Source organism: Trachemys scripta, chromosome 2 (genome assembly GCF_013100865.1).
Source record: "Trachemys scripta elegans isolate TJP31775 chromosome 2, CAS_Tse_1.0, whole genome shotgun sequence".
Classification (NCBI taxonomy): domain Eukaryota; kingdom Metazoa; phylum Chordata; order Testudines; family Emydidae; genus Trachemys; species Trachemys scripta.
In genome coordinates, this window is record NC_048299.1 from 250723748 (window position 1) to 250743833 (window position 20086).

At 39.4% G+C, this 20086-nt stretch overlaps 1 protein-coding gene across 1 annotated transcript in view; it reads right to left on the bottom strand.

Annotated features, from left to right (window-relative positions):
* The window catches only part of ANGPT1 (angiopoietin 1), a 200940-nt gene that overhangs the window by 58623 nt on the left and 122231 nt on the right, over positions 1-20086 (bottom strand). The window contains exons 5-6 of the mRNA XM_034763485.1: positions 15011-15138; positions 9994-10095 (exon numbers count right to left, since the gene is read on the bottom strand). Of these exons, the coding sequence (XP_034619376.1) occupies positions 9994-10095; positions 15011-15138 (230 nt within the window). The remainder of the gene's footprint in view (positions 1-9993; positions 10096-15010; positions 15139-20086) is intronic.

Genomic DNA, 20086 nt, shown 5'->3' on the forward strand with positions numbered 1-20086 from the left:
CCGCACACCTCATTTGGAACTGGAAGTACCCAATGCATGTCCCGAGCCGAACCAACCTGTCGCCGGCGGGGGGCCAGCCTGGGCCGCGCCTCCTCCCCCCCACACCCCCCCTTACCTGCTTCAGGCTTCCCGCGAATTAAATGTTCGCGGGAAGCAGGGGAGGGGGCGGAGACTTTGGGAGGGGGCGGAGTTGGGGCGTGGGCGTGGGCGGGGCTGGGGGAGGGGCCGGGGCCCCGGGGAGTGTCCTCCATTTGGAGGCACAAAATATGGTAACCCTAAATAAAAGAACCTTGGAGTTATGAACACCAGAGTTACAAACTGACCAGTCAACCACACACCTCATTTGGAACTGGAAGTACCCAATCAGGCAGCAGCAGAGACAAACAGACACAAAAATATAGTACAGTGCTGTGTAAAACCCAAACTAATAAAAGAATAAAGGGAAGTTTTAAAAAAAAGATTTGACAAGGTAAGGAAACTGTTTCTATGCTTGTCTCATTTAAATTAAGATGGCTAAATGAAGCATTTTCTTTCTGTTCTGTATAGAAAAGTTACAAAGCTGTATTAAGTCAATGTACTTTTGGAAGAACAGCCATAGCATTTTGTTCAGAGTTATAAACACTTCAGAGTTAAGAACAACCTCCATTCCCGAGGTGTTCGAACTCAGAGGTTCTACTGTAATTCTTCACATTCCCAGTATGAAAGGATTTACATTTCCTTCTCTCCTCTCATGTTGGACATCAGATTGGAATGAAAATCTATTGCTCAGTGGTTTGCTCTCCTGACCAGAGGAAATTAAGTTGCAATAGAAGTTAATGGAAGGGCAAAAGAGGAAAAAAGAGAAGAAAGAGGTGATGGAATTAGTTTTCAGAATCTGAATCCTATTCGAAAGACATATAGTAATTTATTACTGACAGTTAGATTAGAAATCTCAGGATCATTCAAATTATCAGTTGTGTTACTGAGCCTGATCTGCCTAATATTTTTGATCTATTAGAGAAGGTCTTCTTGAAGCCATGCTGAATAAGAGAGGTTCACTTCATACAAGACCTTTCTCTTGGAAATTTAAATAATCTATAAAGTCCATAAATCCTAACTAATTAAACCATCATAATAAATACTGGGTGTGATGGATGGGGTTTTCTTGGGAATTAAACTGTCTGCTGTTTTGCATTTCTTTTGTACAGCAAAGCATTATGCAGCTCGGGAAGCAAATAGAAGGCAAAGATTCTCTTTGGAAGCATGACGTGCATATCGATCAAGATGTAGGGTTAGAATTCTTGCATGGCACATTTGAAAACCTTGGGCTTTGGTGTGTGGAGCAAAAATGTGATATTGCCAAGTCCAAGCATTTAAAAACCACAATTCAGGCCCCCAAAACCATGGGATTGGCTTAAAAATCACAAGACTTTAACTAAATAGTAAATGTCAGATTCTTTTTATTTGCCTACTAAGTTTTGAATTTTCAGAGTGCACTCAGGTCACATTTTCAAGTTATTCTCTGCAATCATGAGAAATTATTACTTATCTTTTTTAGATGAAAACTGAGTCTCACCTAATAAGTTAACTCCAGGGAATGTGGAAACACACAAAAATCATGCGAGTTGGCAACACTGCAAGTTGCTGTGAAATATATAGTAACAATAGTATTTGAATTGCTCTTTACCATTTTATGTGCTGATAACCTATCTAATTGATCAAAGTGTAAACATTTCTTATCCATTCAAATTAACATAGAGATCTCTAAGTCACAGATACAGGATAGAAATGACCTTATTTGGCAATGCCCACTTTCACCTGTCCCACACTGTTGTTTATTATTTCAGCATCAGTGAATCAGTATTTCTGGTGCTGAAATGTCACATATGGAAGCTTTACATGTGAGAAAAGATTGTATTTTAGGAAAAGTTACTCCCAGTTCAGTGAAAGGAAAGGGCTCATGAGTGAGTGCCAGGTTAATGAATATTCACCCTATTGAGGGGAAGCAGGCGATACTTTCTGAGACGTTTTTGGTTTTCATTAGATAGCTCTTATACATGTGTTAGTAAAATGAGTTTGTTTGTCTCTATAGTGTAGAAATGACATGATCCAATACTCCCTGTAATTATTTGCACACCATTGCATATATTTGAGTAAAAAAAAGTTTGTGACTACTGTCCTATATCAGAGCAAATACTATAGATTCTGATATACTGCACAACTGCTTTGTAAAAAGCAATAATAATAATTAATAATTCACTGCAGCTCTGATCCATAAAACATTTTTACTAGGAATCAGAGGCAATATTATATAATATTTACACCAGTTAACAAATACCACCCAAGGTCTGTCTTGTTTCACCTCTGATTGCACTATGATTAATAGAGTCAAAATAACAAAAGATGTCAGCAGTACAAAGAAACTGAATTCAAGTCTACTTTTAAAAGTGACTTTCAGAATTCACAAAGCTGACGTTTATTCAAAAATAATAAGTATGGTGCAAAAGAGTTTTATTAGCTTTGGCAAAATCTGTAGGGGTATTCTACTTGAATCATGTTACTCCAAGTTCATTAAACAATTATCTCTCTTGCTTTATTTATTTTGCCTGATAATGCTCGTAGGAAGCTTTGACTTTTTATAGACAAAACAAAAATTGAAACCAGACACAGTCAGTATATCCTGTGGGTTCATCTCCTGTCACACAACTCACTGAAGAAAACATCTAATAATTCAGTGTTTTACAGCGGGGATGTCTTCCCAGAAGCCATAAAGAATAATCAGCTCCGTGTGCCTTAGCTGAGAATACGGAATGGACTTTGAATGTTTGTGAAAATTATTTTAGGATAAGGTCAGTAGACTTCTCCATTTCCAATACATTGTGTTATGCACAACATTCTTCTTATTGAAAACTATGTTCTGGTCTGTAGTTGTATCTTTAATGTCCTTCACAGCACCAAAGATCAGATATTTTGATAAAACAGTTTGTTAAAGTAATAGGGTGATATATTTTTGGGGTGTTCAGAGTTAAAAATTGTAATTTACCTTCTAGAATGACTAAAATGAGACTGGAAAGTCAGTTGCAGCTCCAAATGCAGAACTGAATACCGTGATTTAAGCACGGGGGGGTTGCTAGGTAGCAACAACTTTTTATGTTAAGTGGATTAATCAAAACTTAAATTCCCCACTTCCCATACAAAGCCTGGGCAAACACAATTTATGCTGGGGTCATAAGGACAGAATCCAGATTTGAAGTACAGATCTTCAACAACTGCTACTTCTGCCTATGTGATGGAATATAAGCTGCTGACCCTCCGAGATCCCTATGTGACATCTACTGACCCTTCGCCAGGTCTGCATTAAATGCTACCTTCCATACTGCTTAACTGGAATGGACACAGAGCTCACTTCCACTGGAAGGTGCTGAGGTTCCTACAGAAGGCTACTCTGTTCATACCCTTTCCTAGATACTACTGGATTTCTGTAGAAGGGAGAGCTCTGTATGGGCTCTCTGTAAGTGTGTGTGTGGAGAGTGGAAAAAAAGGCAAACTGGGCTTGCTGCTTTAGCCAGCTTGTTACTTTGTTGTCAGAAAATAGTTTAGTTGTAAAATAACATTATGATCTGTTGTTTAGCCTGTTTCTTTAACCAAAAAGTAATCCAATCAATATCGGCAGTGCTCCAGTAAGGAGCGGGAGCTACATTAAGGTGATGTATGAATCATTATGTCATTAAACAAAATTTATTAGAAGCATAACATGTAAGGAATACTTAATAGTTTGCTTTATCCAACAGCTAACAGTTTTTTCTGTAAATGAACTTTTCCTGTTCTTTCTGATTTGAAAAGACCACCACATGGGTGTTGTTAACATACGTTAATAGTGTCATATTGAAATATTGTAGGCAGAGTAGACACATGAATATATAGCCACATATCAACACAATTCCTGAAACAGATGTTATCCAGTAAAATTTGTGCAGGGAGGACAGTACTAGATAGGATTTTAAAGCATAATTAAAGCATGACTGAGTTCAAACAAAAAAATATATGTAACTTTCCATTCAGTAGCAAAAATATACTATAAATTAAGGAAACAAATGTATTTTGCTTCCAGTGTAGCAGAAATCTTCCTTGGTACTTGATTCAAAAGATATGAATCTGTGATATGTGCCAGCTAGGGGGATTTGGGCCTGATCCAAAGCCTAGTGAAGTCAAATAGGCTTTGAATCCGTCCTTTAGATCAAGCTATAAAAAGTCATGCTTTAATTCCAGAGGTCCCAGGTTCATACTCTGGTGATAACTAAGATAAGTCACCATAAAAAGTTCTCACCCACCTACTTTCATACCATACCTATTATCACTGGGCACTACAAATCCTACTGGATTCTCTCCTCAGGACGAGAAATGAGAACATGCTTTCTCTTTCTATTACACCCACTGAATGCGACAAGTATCTGAGTAATCACTTCAGTTAAAAAGACAAATGTTTATTTAGTAAGTGGTATGTCACACAATTCTTTATCAAGGAGGGGTTGATTTCCATAAAAGGCTATATTCAGAGAATATCTGATCCACATTCCAGGAACTAAAACTCATTTCCTAAAACCCACGTTATTTAGTAAATACTTGAAAGAAATGGGTCACTTCTACGTCTTATACCCCATTTGCTGAACATAAATACATTTTCTAACACATAAATGATTTATAATGCCTCCAGCATGAGAAATTTGAGCATATATATTAATATATACTACTTATAAAGTTGCAGCATAGTGTTTTTTTCCTCATTTATCCTTAGCTCACTACCATCATCTTATTGATTTTAACATGGTTTTCAAAAACCCTGCCTCATTTTCTTCAAGTACAGAACCAAGACTGTTTTGCCCCACACCCCATTCATCTCTGTAAGAACCCCCCCTTTTCCCAGACTCCAATCTCACCCCCAAACCCCTCACTTTGCAGGCAGGATGCAGGCTAAATCACTCAAGTGCTGCTAGCCTTTCAATGCCTGTCCCACAAATCTTCCACAAAGGACACTCAAGTTCTCCCATGATTTATTAGGAAAATAATTCCAGCGGTCTCAGCACATAGTCCAATGGGCTAAGCCTCCAGACACATGCAGGCAAGAGTGAAAACGGTGAGGACACAGCAAAGTGGCTTTGCCATGGGAATGCTCGCCCCTGCCTTGGCTAACCTGGGTGCTGAGACCTAGGTGCTAATCTGGGTGCTGAGATGCCAGGTTAACTCTGCAATATCATTTAGCCTCAGTGTCTCCTCAAGTGGCACTTCCCCAGTCACTTTCCCCTTCTCCAAATCCTTCCATCTTCTTTCCCCTCTTCTCAAATTCCCTTCATAGCTGCCTCCCTGTGTCTGGTGGTTCCCACATGTCCTAGACAGGCCCCTACTGCTCTGCAGACTCTCAAAGCCTACAGGGCTGGGGCTCAGGCTGGAAGGACCCAAGCCAGGGGGAGATGTGCCCTCCTTGTGACTGTGTCACCAGTCGATACACCCAGATCTGGGGATTGTATTTGGGCACACGTGCATAAAATTTGTCAACAATTTGCTTCTTTTGGATGTACCTGCTACTTCCTCTAACTCATTTTTTGGGGAAAGAGAGAAAATATAGTAACTCAAACCAAAACAAATGGAAAAATCCCTGATTTTCATAAAATGGTAAAGTTAACAGATGGCTGTAAAGTTCAGTCTCCAGCTGTCCTGCAGGTATGTATGTGTCTGTGTCCCACACACAAAGTATATTAGGCTCGCTAACTTCAGACTCCTATCAGAACTAAGGGTCTGATCCTGCAAAGTGCTGAGTGCAACTCCCATTGACATCAACAGCATCAGCTTGTGATTCCATAATAACAGTTATTCCTAGTTTAGACAAAGCCTGGTCTCCCATATAGCCTAAGACATCAGCGCTCCGAGATCTACACTGGCTGTCCATTGGTTTCCAGATGGAATTTAAAGTGTTGGCTATGACTAGCCTCTGACTAGCCTACCTGAGTGACCGCCTCTCTCCTGGCCAAACTGGCACATTTGTGATCAATGCCACAAGCTAGATCACCCTCATTATAAAAAAAGAGGGGGCTGCTGATGTGTCTTCTCCATGAGGGCTTGAGGACTCTGGAATTTGCTCTGCCCCCCGGGTCTGTGATAGGGCTTTGCGAGAGGGCTGAGGGTGTGATCTTTGAACCTGGAAGAGGGTGGAAAGAAGATTTTTGTAGATGGCAGGCCAGCCAAGTTCCTATTAAAATAGCCATACTGGGTCAGACCAACGGTCCATCTAGCCCAGTGTCTTGCTTTCTGACAGTGGCCATTCCCAGATGCTTCAGAAGGAATGAACACAACCAGGCAATTTTGAATGATCCATCCTCTGTTGTCCAGTCTCAACTTCTAGCAGTTGAAGGTTTAGGGGCACCCACAGCATGGGGATGTGTCCCTGACCATTGTGGCTAACAGCCATTGATAGACCAGTCCTTCGTGAACTTATCTAATTCTTTTTTTAACCCAATTTTTTGGCCTTCGCAACATCCCATGACAATGAGTTCCACAGGTTGACAGTGCGTTTTGTGAAGAAGTACTTCCTTTTGTTTGTTTTAAATCTGCAGCCTATTAATTTCATTGGGAGACCCCTAGTTCTTATGACCTCTATCATATCCCCTCTCAGTTGTCTCTTCTCTAAGCTGAACAGTCCCAGTCTTTTTAATCTCTCCTCATATGGAAGCTGTTTCATACCCCTAATCATTTTTGTTGCCCTTTTCTGAACCTTTTCAAATTCCAATATATCTTTTCTGAGATGGGGTGACCAGATCTGCATGCTTATGTGAGTCTCTTCCAAGCACTTACGGCAGTGGCGGTGAGGGTCACAATCAGGAATCGCATTACAACAGAAGTGGCAGAGCTTGAAATCCAGAGAGCATGGCATATCTCCAGTACCGGTACCCTGACTGGGTGCCAGACCCACACAAACAATAACAGCAAATATTTTTACACTATTCAACTAGCTAACTAACTACTAAAACTACACTAACTATACAATGGGCACTACTTACAGGTTTGACTAAAGACTTGCAGAAGCAAGGAAAGGGAGCTCTAGCAGCTATCACGGGCAGTAGGAAGGAACTCAGAGGGGTAGGGGGTGGCTATGCCCATTATGCCTGCATGCTGTGCTTAAGGCACCAGAGAGTGCTTGTGCTTTCCTGAGTGGTACTGCTAAGGGAAAAACTCTCTGACAACCATGCACTGGAATACACATACACCTGAAGTGGAATGGACATGTGCAATCACTCAAAGAACCACCATGGATTTATATAGTGGTATCATGATATTTTCTGTTTTATTATCTATGCCTTTCCTAACATTCTATTCACTTTTCTGACTGCTGCTACACACTAGTGGCTGTTTTCAGAGAACTATTCACAATGACTCTACAATTTTTTTCTTGAGTGGTAACAGCTAATTTATACCTCGTCACTTTGTATGTATAGCTGGGATTATCTTTTCCAGTGTGCATTACTTTGCACTTCTCAATATTGAATTTCAGCTGCCATTTTGTTGCCCGGTCACTCAATTTAGTGAGATCCCTTTGTAACCCTTTGCTGTCGGTTTTGGGCTTAGCTAGCTTGAATAATTTTGTATTGTCTACAATTTTGTCACCTCAGTGTTCACCCCTTTTCCAGATCATTTATGAAAATGTTAAACAGCACAGGTTCTAGTACAGATCCTGGGGGACACTGCTATTTACCTCTGAAAACTGAACATAAGAACGGCCATACTGGGTCAGATCAAAGCTCCATCTAGCTCAGTATCCTGTCTTCTGACAGTGGCCAATACCAGGTGCCCCAAGGGAATGAAGAGAACAGGTAATCACCAAGTGATCCATCCCCTTTCGCCCATTCCCCACTTCTGGCAAACAACTGACCCATTATCCCTACTGTTTGTGTCCTATCTTTTAACCAGTTACTGATCCATGAAAGGACCTTCCCTCTTAGTCCACGGCTGCTTAATTTTCTAATGAGCTTTTGGTGGGGACATTCTCAAAGGCTTTCTCCAAGTCCAATACACTATATTGTCCATATGCTTGTGGACATCCTCAAAGAATTCTAATGTATTGGTGAGGCATGCTTTTCCTTTACAAAAGCTGTGTTGACTCTTCCCCAACAAATTGTGTTCATCTATGTGTCTGATAATTCTGTTCTTTACTATAATTTCACCCAATTTGCTATTACTGAAGTTAGGTTTACCAACCTGTAATTGCCAGGATTGCCTCTGGAGCCCTTTTCAAAAATCGGCATTACATTAGCTATCCTCCAGTCATCTGGCATGGAGGCTGATTTAAGCAATAAGTTACACACCACAGTTAGTAGTTCTGCAGTTTCATATATGAGTTCCTTCAGAACTCTTGGGTGAATACCATCTGGTCCTACTGTCATATTACTGTTTAATTTATCAATTTGTTCCAAAACCTCCTGTATTGGCACCTCAATCTGGGACAATTCCTCCAATTTGTCACCTAAAAAGAATGACTTGGGTTTGGGGATCTCCCCCTCATTCTCTGCAGTGAAGATTAATGCAAATAATGCATTCAGATTCTTCACAAGGTCCCTCACCAAAGGCTCTTAAGCAAAGTAATCTGTCATGGGAGGGAACGTCCTCTCATGGATTGGTAACTGATTAAAAGATAGGAAACGTAGGGTAGGAATAAATGGGCAGTTTTCAGAATGGAGAGAGGTAAATAGTGGTGTCCCACTGGAGTCTGTACTGGGATGAGTCCTATTCAACATATTCATAAATGATCTGGGGAAAGGTGGCAAAATGAAGTTAATAGGTAGCAGGTTTAAAACAAAAAGGAAGTATTTTTTTCACAGAATGCACAGTCAACCTGTGGAACCCTTGCCAGAGGATGTTGTGAAGGCCAAGACAATAACAGGGTTCAAAAAAGAACTGGATAACTTCATGGAGGATAGGTCCATCAATGGCTATTAGCCAGGATGGGCAGGGATGGTGTCCCTAGCCTCTGTTTGCGAGAAGCTGGGAATGGTTGATGGGATGGATCACTTGATGATTACCTGTTCTGTTCATTCCCTCTGGGGCTCTTGGGATTGGCCACTGTCAAAAGACAGGCTACGGGGCTAGATGGACCTTTGGTCTGACCCAGTATGGCCATTCTTATGTTCACAATGGTCCTGTCTCCCTTAAGTGCTCAGTCAGTACCTTGAACATCCAGTGGCCCCACTGACTGTTTTTTTAAGTACATCCTGCTTCTCATGTACTTAATTTTTTGCTTTTAGTTTTTGTATCTTGTGTTGCTCTTTTCTTTCTTGGCCTGCCTTATTATACTTTTACACTTGATTCTTTATGTTCCTTTCTATTTTCTTCACTAAGATTTGACTTCCAATTTTTAAAGGGTGACTTTTTGCCTTTAACTGCCTTTTTTACTCTGCTGTTTAGCCACTGTAGCATTTTTTTTTGATCCTCTTACTGTTGTTGTTTTTTAATTTCAGGTATACATTTAGTTTGAGCCTCTATTATGGTGTTTCTAAATAGTCTCCATGCAGTTTTCAGGCATTTCAGCCTTGTGACTGTTCCTTTTAATTTCCGTTTAATGACCTTTCTCATTTTAGTATAGTTCCCCTTTTTGAAATTAAATACTACTTTGGTAGGTTTCTTTGGCATTTCCCCCTTACAAGGATGTTAAATTTAATTACAATGCGGTTGCTATTACCAAGCGGTTCAGCTCACCTCTTGGACCAGATCCTGTGCTCCACTTAGGACTAAATGAAGAATTGCCTCTCCCCTTGTAGGCTCCAGGACAAGCTGCTCCATGAAGAAGTCATTTAATGTGTCTAGAAATTTTCTCTCTGCATCCTGTCCTGAGGTTACATTTACCCCTAATTACTTAATGCTGCCAGGGTTATACTGTAATGTTAATTGAGTGTTAGGGCACATAGAGCTTAAAATCTAATGGTTCAAGCGATTACTTTTCTAACTGTACTGTAAATTCTTCACCCTTACCATTTTGTATTCTTTCCAGCTTTTTTGAAAATCCAGACTCCCATCTTCTCGGTGTTGTATTACTGTCCATCCTCCTCCTGTGATCTCCATATTACAAAATACCTAGGTAATAATGAAAATAATTATACTAGTTTCAAATTTATGTCCACTAAAAAAAAAAAAAGACAACTTTCCTTAATAGTCTTCCAACATTAGTACTTTTTCAGTTTATCAAGTATTACCTAGTGTAGCACAGTGTTACAAAGGATAGGAAGAAATTATCATAAATACTTGCAGGAAAATGAGATACAGTGAAGCCAACATATAGAATAGATGATACATTATTTATAGGTGCTTTTATATCTTATTTAAATTCTGGTTGTAGCCACAATATACCGGGCAGTGTCCCAACACAGATAGTGACATAATCATTGCCCCAAAGAGTTTGCAATCTAAGAAGACAAGCAATATACAAAAGGTACAGATAAAGTGGAGAGACTAAGAATGGGGCCATGTGGGACTGTCCCTGGAGAATGTATGACCAGTACTGAAATTGTAGGACAGCATCCTACCATGATTTCACAATAAAGCTCTCATTAAGTTCCATATTTACATATAGAGACAGCAATGTGGCCTTTAAAGTTTTGCTGATAAATTAACTTTAGAATATTATCTCTTACAAAGTATATCCTTAAATATAACAAGACAATGCACATAATAATCACGATGGATATTTTGTGTTTTATGTATATACAGTAGTGCTTATAAATAACACAACTTTCACAAAGAATGCATCCTGTTGTGCATCCTTTCATTTTTCCTGGAATACTGCAAGGAAAGGTTAAAACTGTCATTATTATTATTTCTACTTTTCTGTTCCATCATTTTAACACTATTACTTGAAGCAATTTCCCCATTATTTTCATTATCAGATATATTTTCCCTATTGCCACTGTGATTGTTCCAGGTTTTCATTTCTGTGCTCTTTAACAAAGCTACATTTGCCTATGAAATAAGGTGTGCATTTATACAGAGAGTTGAAGAATTCTGATCAATCAGCCTAGTATTTTGTGATCACATCCATCAGCATGGACAATGTTGCCAGTAATTTAATGTTTTTCTTTGCTCTATCAATTGGTGGTCATTATCTGGATCCTTTAAATAAAAATTCTTATACATCAGTCAACCAAAGAAAAATAGTTCATCCTCAGACAAATCAGTTCCATGCTTTTCACTCTAAGCTGTATTGTTCATATTGATGCTCTGTGATTGCTTCATTGTTTGACTTTGCTAGGTCCCCTTGCACACGTAGGAGGAAAGGAGAATGTTGACCACTGCAGACACGGGAACCAGATTCAGAATAACAACTAAAGAAACATGATTTGTTAGACAAACATTTTGGCTCTAGTCCTCCTTCAGCAAAGATACTGCAAGTCAAACCATTTATCTACAGGATTTAGTTTTCTTAGACTTAGTCTGATTTTCGGTGAGCATTTCTAACTGATGGATGTACCTTATTCAAAATTCAAGTCTAGATCCCAGAAATCCAGTGTTCATTAAGCCCTTATGTCTTGAGTGTTAATATTTTAATATGGAAAAAGACACATAATATATGATTTTCCTGTAATAGAAAGCCTTATAAAACAAGTTTTCATGTTCTTTGAGTGGTGTAGCACATTAAAAGAGGGGTTGTATAGTGACAGAGGGATTTACAGCACCTAATTATGCATTAGCCATCATTGCGTGGTCTGGCACTTTCTATGGTGGTGGATGTGAACACCTGCCACACTAACAGGAGTATCAAGTTGATTATCAATATTAGCTTTGCATAGTTCTAGCCATAAAAAGCCTTGAACTGGCTCCCGTCCCAGATAAGGTCAAGACATTCAGCCATTAAACACCTTTTAACATGTTTTCAGGTTTAATCCTGAACAAAAAAGAGGTGATATTTGAATAACTATTTTTATGCATCTATAGGTGGTGGACTTCTTAAGATGAGAATAATTATTTTTCTGTAGATTCAGATGAAGAGGTCTCCAAATGCACTAAATATTTGCCTTTGCTTAGATGCCTGGATGAAAAAACTACTATTTCATAACACACGTCGGTTTAATTACACTCATTTTAGATTTATGGATTAAACAAATTTTTAGCTTTAAAACAGTCTTTTGGAGACAAACACAGATTTTTTTTAAAAAGGTGATAAAAGGATACTGCTGTCCTTAAATGTGTTTATGAAGAATAAGAACATAAGAACAGCCATACGGGGTCAGACCAATGGTCCATCTAGCCCAGTATTTTGTCTTCCGACAGTGGCCAATGCCAGGTGCTTCAGAGGGAATGAACAGAACAGGTAATCATCAAGTGATCCATCCCCTATCGTCCATTCCCAGCTGCTGGCAAACAGGCTAGGGATACCATCCCTGCCCTGATGAATCTATCCTCCATGATTTTTATCTAGTTCTTTTTTGAACCTTGTTATAGTCTTGGCCTTCACAACATTCTCTGGCAAAGAGTTCCACAAGTTGACTGTGTGTTGTGTGAAGAAGTACTTCCTTTTGTTTGTTTTCAACCTATTGCTTATTAATTTCACTTGGTGACTCCTAGTTCTTGTCTTATGTCAAGGAGCAAATAACACTTCCTTATTTATTTTCTCCACACCAGTTTTGATTTTATGGATCTCTGTCATATCCTTCGTTAGTTGTCTCTTTTCCAGCCTGAAAACTCCCAGTCTTATTAATCTGTTCCATATCCTTAATCATTTTGTTGCCCATTTCTGTACTTTTTCCAATTCCTATATATCTTTTTTGAGATGGGGTGACCACAGCTGCACACAATATTCAAGATGTGGGTGTACCATAGATTTATATAGAGGCAATATGATACTTTCTGTCTTATCTATCCCTTTCTTAATGATTCCTAAAATTCTGTTAGCTTTTTTGGACTACTGCTGCACATTGAGTGGCTGTTTTCAGAGATGTTTTCCGCAATGACCCCAAGATATCTTTCTTGAGTGGTAACAGCTAATTTAGAACCCATCATTTTATATTTATAGTTGGGATTATGTTTTCCAGTGTGCATTACTTTGCATTTATCAACATTGAATTTCATTTGCCATTTTGTAGTCCAGTCACCCAGTTTTGTGAGATCCTTTTGTAACTCTTCCCAATCTGCTTTGGACTTAACTATCTTGAGTACCGGTAGTTCTGTATCATCTGCAAATTTTGCCACCTTTTTGTTTACCCCTTTTCTCAGATCATGTATGAATATGTTGAATAGGACTGGTCCCAGTACATACCCCTGTGGGACATCACTATTTATCTCTCTCCATTCTGAAAACTGCCCATTTAATTATATTATTTAATATAATAACCACTTACTGATCCATGAGAGCCATTTATCAACTAAAACACTTCATGGCTTCAATACAGTGCCCACTAAAATTGGTGACTTGAATGGCCATTGGATCAGGAACTACAATAGTATGGTATAAAGAATAACTAAGTATCCTCAGTAATTTAAAAGTAAACAGTTTAAATGTATAATATTATGCACAACTCAGAATAAAGGCTTAGAATACTGTTGCACTTCTACTTATTTCAACACCTTAAATATGTCTACACATTTAAGAGGAAAAATTAAAATAATTAAATAAATACAACTTGCAAAATGATGACTAACAAAGGGGTGGGAATGGGGGTCTGAGCAGGACTGATAATCATCTGTAAATATCTGAAGGATGTAATCAGCAAAGAGGCAGAGAAATTGACAGTAATGTTGGGATGAAACTAAGCAAAGAAAACGACTAGAAAATTATAAAATGTACTAGCCCACTTAGTGCCTGATCCCACATCCCTTAAGACAATAGGAGTTTCCCCATTGTCTTTAGTGGACATTGTATCAGGCCCTTGCTACCAGAGATAGACAGACACAAGAGCCAGCAGAATATATATATATATATATATATATATATATATATATATATATATATAATACTTTTCTTGCTGAAACAGAAAGAAAACTAAAATGCAGCCTCTCTGAAAAACCAAATGGAATAGTTTCTGGGCTGACTATCCTGACTGCACTGGATAGCGCTTCCAATCAGGGATACCAGAGAAATAAAACATGACTTCCACAATGTGACTTTCCCTATCTTACCTATCCCAGTGCTAATCTCAAACTAAACACACCAAGATCAGTAACCTAGTAAAGCTTGCGGATATTCAGATAGAATTTAAAAGTTTGCAACGAAGCTTCCATGGACAGCTCGTGAACTTGAACAAAACTAATGCAAGTGCAACTCACTATCAATTTGCCAGTGTGGACTTGCATCTAGGTTATTTTCAAGTCCTTTACAATTCCAGTTTAACAGTTTCCACACCTCTATTCAGGTCTCTCTAATCCAGCTTGATGACATCTAAGAAGATTTTCCATTTTTCATTGTAGACATCTCAATTATCTTGTGTATTCACCTTTCATATATCACTATATCAATATTTGCCTTAACAGTCTTCTTCTAGTGTTGGTTTATCCTTTCCCCCATGTCTCATCCTGAACAATATTTCTGGAATGTAATGGGAACTATTTATCAGTGATTTATTACAAACAGATGATCATTTTTTGACAGTGGATCATTAATTAATAAAATGTGATCTCTTGAGTATCCCTGAATCTCTCCTTGATCTTCAGAGACATGTATTTCTGACAGAACTGCCTGCCAGGTGTCTGACTCAACTGTAGAGTCCACGCATTTGCTGAGGGGTAGAAGACAAATCATGTTTTGGGGGTGTATGCTCAGATTTAGGGAGGATCCTCAGCTAGTGGAGAAAAAGGATGTGTTGGGACTCACTCCAGGCAAGATACTCCATTTACTTCACCTTCCAGTATTTTTCTAAGGGTGAAGGTGAACCAAGTGATTATATTAATGCAGCTCTTTGCCAGTGTAAAGATTCCATAACCATGCAGAATGCTCCCTCACGCCAAGAGCAACATCTACATCAACAAGCAAAAACAAACACAAATTCATATATTTTTTTACCTTTTTAGGCTCTGAGACATTATTAATATAAATAGTGTAGACCCCACTTTTGTTAAAACCAGCTTGGTACACATCTGCACAGTCTCTGAATGGCTTGTCCTCCTCTCTTTTTGCATTCTTTAGTAAAACTGCAAAACAGAAAATACGATAATGCAGGTTACAATAACAACCGTAGGAATTACTATACAAAACGGCTTTATTTCTTGTTAGCTTTTCCACTTCATTCTAGACTAACACCTAAGTATTACGCCCGTTATACCTACATAACACCTCAGTATTAGACATTACACCTAAATATTAGTCCTTACATGTCCAACGCATTTTACAAACTGCAAATACTTAATAATTAGCATGTCCCTTTGAGGGAGGTAACAAATTATTATTATCCCTATTTTAATGATGGGAGTACTGAGGTGAAGAGGCAAAGGCCCAGATCCTCAAATGTTTTTAGCAGAACACCCATTGATTGCAATGGGAGTTAAGTGTCAAAATATGATGGTTTATATGATAGCATGTTGGCCATGTAATATGTTCTCCTGCTGTCCTGTTCAAAAAAGATATTTATATATCAGTCCAGCAAAGAGACTTTCTCAAGGCCATGGAGCCAGTCATCATTGGCAAAGCCAGGAATAGAACCTATGACCACTTGATTCTCCAATCTCTGCCCATTCCTCAGACTGTATTGCTTCTTAAATAGCATAAATCACTGAAAACAATAGTGTGAAAACCAAAAATTTCCCACCTACACACTGCTATTAAAGGCAATCTGTAAAAAATTGATGTTATCTTAATAAATAGTTTTAATGGTGAGTTTTAATTTCTGGGTTTATTTCATTTTGTGACATTCTAACAACAAAGCAAAAAAATTAATATTCCAGCTACAGCATAGCACTTGATTCTGCACATCACAGGGTACGAAGTATTGTGCATGAGTGTGAGATTAAGAGATGAGGAGAACACGGTGTGCCGGCAACCCCAATCCTGCACACTGCTAAATTGGCCAGGAAGTAACTCCTCCCTAACAGAAGGAGTAAGACCTAAGAGGGGAACCTGTAACTCTACAAAAAAACAGGGGCTTCTTGACCCAGTCCAGGAATACAGGCTTTAAGCACTGGAGTAGTCCCATTGAAATCTATGAGACTACTCATATGCATAAAGTTAAGTATGTGCTTAAGTGCTTTGCAGGATCCAGGCTAGAGTTCTCAGCACCTTGCAGTATTAAGCTCCACAGTGATGAGGACTATATAAATACATATGCAAATTGCACTGAAATTCTCTATAGACATGCCCATTGTCTGTCTGCAATCCACCTCTTTTTCACTTTGGGCATGGGAGAGTAAAGAGTGGGTGCAAAAGGAGCTAGCGACTTACTCCTTCTCAATGAAGAAGACAGCACTGTGTAGCTAGGACACAAGTGATGTGCCTCCACTTCCACTAGAGTAACAACCTTGCACTGCTGTTGCACACCACACAAGGTTCAAGGCTGTATGTTAAATATATAATGATACTAACACTTTGCACCTATATATGCCACCTTCCATTTGAGCATTTTAATGAACCTTACGGGCAATAATTCTAGCATCACAAATTCCTATGAGATAGGTGGTAGCTATTATTAATCCCTTTTCACAGATGAAGAAACAGAAGGCTAGAGCGGTTAAGTGACTTGCCCAACATCACACACAGGAAGTCCTTGAGAGAGGCAGAAATAGAACCCAAGATTTCTAATGCCCAATCAGTTGCTTTAACCATAAGACCATCCTTCCTCCCCACGTAGAGGATGTATACTGCATTTCACAAAACTACTCTTATAGACAGCATTTGCATTTTGTCTTGAATAAAACAGATTTAAGTTGCTGTGTTTTTTTCTTTTAAAATTTGAATTTTACAACAAAAAGGTGGATTTATTTTTCTTTTGAGTTAATTTATGCATCATCTCTTTCTTCTCTTTTTCCATAGCGTCCATAAAAGTAACTCCTGGCTCACATACATCTGTGAACTCTAGTTGGAAAAGAAAGTTCTTGGAGACTTGGCCCTATTAGGAAAAGAAAAGTGGTGTTAGTGACTCAGTAGGTGACACATTTCCCTTTGAGTCCGTGCTGCATTAGGGCCTCAGCATGGTATTAAGTAACAATGCACTCTTGCAGGTGCCATTTTTCAGATGAGACATAAAACTGGGCACTGGCAATTTGTGTTCATTAAAGACTGAGTGGTATTTTTTGTAAGTAGAGGAGTATTAGCTTCAATGGCCAAATTCCAACTTGAGTAATTACTTGGGATCTGAGCCAAAGGCCAGTGAAGTCAAAGGAAAGACTCTCATTGACTTCAGTGGACTTTAGATCAGGTCCATCTTGCTGACCCTGAGTTTTTCAAATTAGAGAAGTTAGCCTTCCTTGCTGAGTCAGAGTCACTACTGCTTCCATCCTAAAAGTGACAACATTGCAATGTACATCTATGTAATACACACACGGAGATCATCTTACCTGCCTCTCCTCCCACACACACAATCTGCAAAATATTTTGAAGTCACTGGAATTACTGTAGATTTACACCAGTGTTACTGAGATCAGAAATTAGTTCAGGTATTTCTGAACTGAATGGTTATGCAGTTTTTTTCAGGAGGCAGCAGTGGCTCTTTAAGCTATTTTTAGCTGAACTGATATATAAATATCTTTTTTGAACAGGACAGCAGGAGAACATATATAGTTACATGGCCAACATGCTATCATACAAACCATCATAGTATAACATAAGCAATCCTGATTTATTCATATTCCGTACATATCTACAGGGTTTGGGTTCAGAGTGAGCAGTAAAACTTAAACAGAAATGGCATTAATATCCTTGGATGTCATAACTAAGGGACCTAAAATTTTTAAATAGGTATCTCAATAGCCAATAACAAAATAATTGTTTTTACAGCAAATGGAATAAAATCAGTCCATTCAATAAAGCACTTGACATTTCAATCACCAAAGAACCTCACAGGAATATTCAGATTGTATATTTAGTAAAATGCACATATAGTTTGTCTGTCTGAGGTGGATAAAAAACAAAGAAACAAAAGGCAATAGCTCTCCTTAGACAAGAGAGCGCTAAATCTTTGTGATTCTTTAGGCTTTCTTTGGGGTTTTAATCTCCGATGGGAGCCACTCAGAGTTTCATCTCTGAAAAGAATTGCTTAGCGCATGGGTACGCAGGCACAGTAGCTGGTTTTTGAGATGCAATGGCTGTGCACAACATTATTCCCTGTGTTCAGGGAGTGGAAGAGATTCAAAGGGCTGGTACCACTGTCAGTGGTAGCCTCTGGAAGGCTAACAGGGAAGTGGCAGTGCCTTGGCTATGCCCTCTACCTCCCCCATATCTTCACCAGTCAGCAGAACTACGCATGCACAGAGAGAAGTGTACGCTGCACAGCGGTTGTATTCCCTCTGGGGAACACAATGTGGCAGTAAGACTCTACACCTTCCCTAGCCTAAGGTACTGCCTTGAAGGTATAAAACAGGGATTGGCAACCTTTGGCATGCGGCTTGCCAGTAAGCCCCCTGGCGGGCCGGGCCAGTTTACCTGCTGCGTCCGCAGGTTCGGCCGATCGTGGCTCCCACTGGCCGCGGTTCACTGCTCCAGGCCAATGGCGGCAGTGGGAAGCGGCGGCCAGCACATCCCTCGGCCCGTGCCACTTCCCGCAGCCCTCATTGGCGTGGAGCGGCGAACCGCGGCCAGTGGGAGCCACGATGGGCCGAACCTGCAGACGTGGCAGGTAAAGAAACCGTCCCAGCCTGCCAGGGGGCTTACCCTGGCGTGCCGTGTGCCAAAGGTTGCTGTTCCCTGCTCTATAGTAACTCAGAGCCCCCCCATCTAGTGTCCCACCTCTGGCTGTTGGAGAAATTTGCTAATAACAATCACGGATGGGCCACAGACATCACGTGTACCTATTACCCTTTCTTTGACTACTTAAAGATCTTAACTGATTTGAACAATGCCTAAAGGTAGTTCAGATATTTTTAAATACATGATCATACCAATATATTATGTAGCTGAGGTTGCTGACAAAAGTTTGTGTCAAGCAAAATACATTAATTTTGATATATTTGGTGCTATGAACAAAAAAATGTTATACACATATTTGCCCTTTTCTAATTTGATCCAAATTAACTGATCTCATCACTATGGGAAAAATAATTACCTTAAAATTAATATATTTCAGTGTTTCCTGACATTTCTAATTAGGCTTTGAGAAAATGAAATATGTGTGCCTGTTACTGCAGCAACCTAAAATGGACATTCCTTAATTACACCCTGATGTTCAGTAGTGCTTACAGGCAAAGGCAGTTGATTATTTTGCCTAAATTCATGGAGTCACATTCATACTTCCCATGGTACCGAACATGTGAACGAACACATTCATAAATTCTGCAAAGACTAAATGAGTTAATCCCAAGGTGCTAATTATGTCTTCATATGACAATGCCAATAAATGCCAGATGAAAGGAAGCTGTATGTTTTTTGTACAATGGTGATTTAAATGAACAGAAATGTAGAGATTTCTGCAATGAATCTTTATATTTTCATACTCTTAATAATATCCTACATGCTTGTACTTAATCTACTTTTAATGTCCAACAATTATTCCATAGCAAAAGAAGATTCCTAATGATCTTCATGAGAGTGAAAGGCCAAAAGGAGAAATCCTTATTCACGATATGTTCAGGAAATATTCATTGGCCAAATTCTGGCTGCTATATATACGCAGATGTCCATAAAAAACAATGGGGGCCGAAGTCGTCTCAGGTTAGAAATCTCCCTACCTAGTTACGGTGTTTCCAAAAATTTGAGGAGAGGGTTGTCTGTAGATCCACCTCTACCTGTAACAGAAGCCAGAGGGTCTAGAAGCAGGGGCAAGGTCTAGAGCAGAGGTTCTCAGTCTATGGGCCGCACCTGCCTGGGAAGGTGTGGACGTGGGCCAGGGGAGGTGCCAGTTGCCTGTATTTTGGGCAGAGGTATAGTGCTGCCAGAGGATATCCAGAGCACTGCTCAGCCTGGAGGTGGGCAGAGGGAGCCGGGAGGTTTGGATGG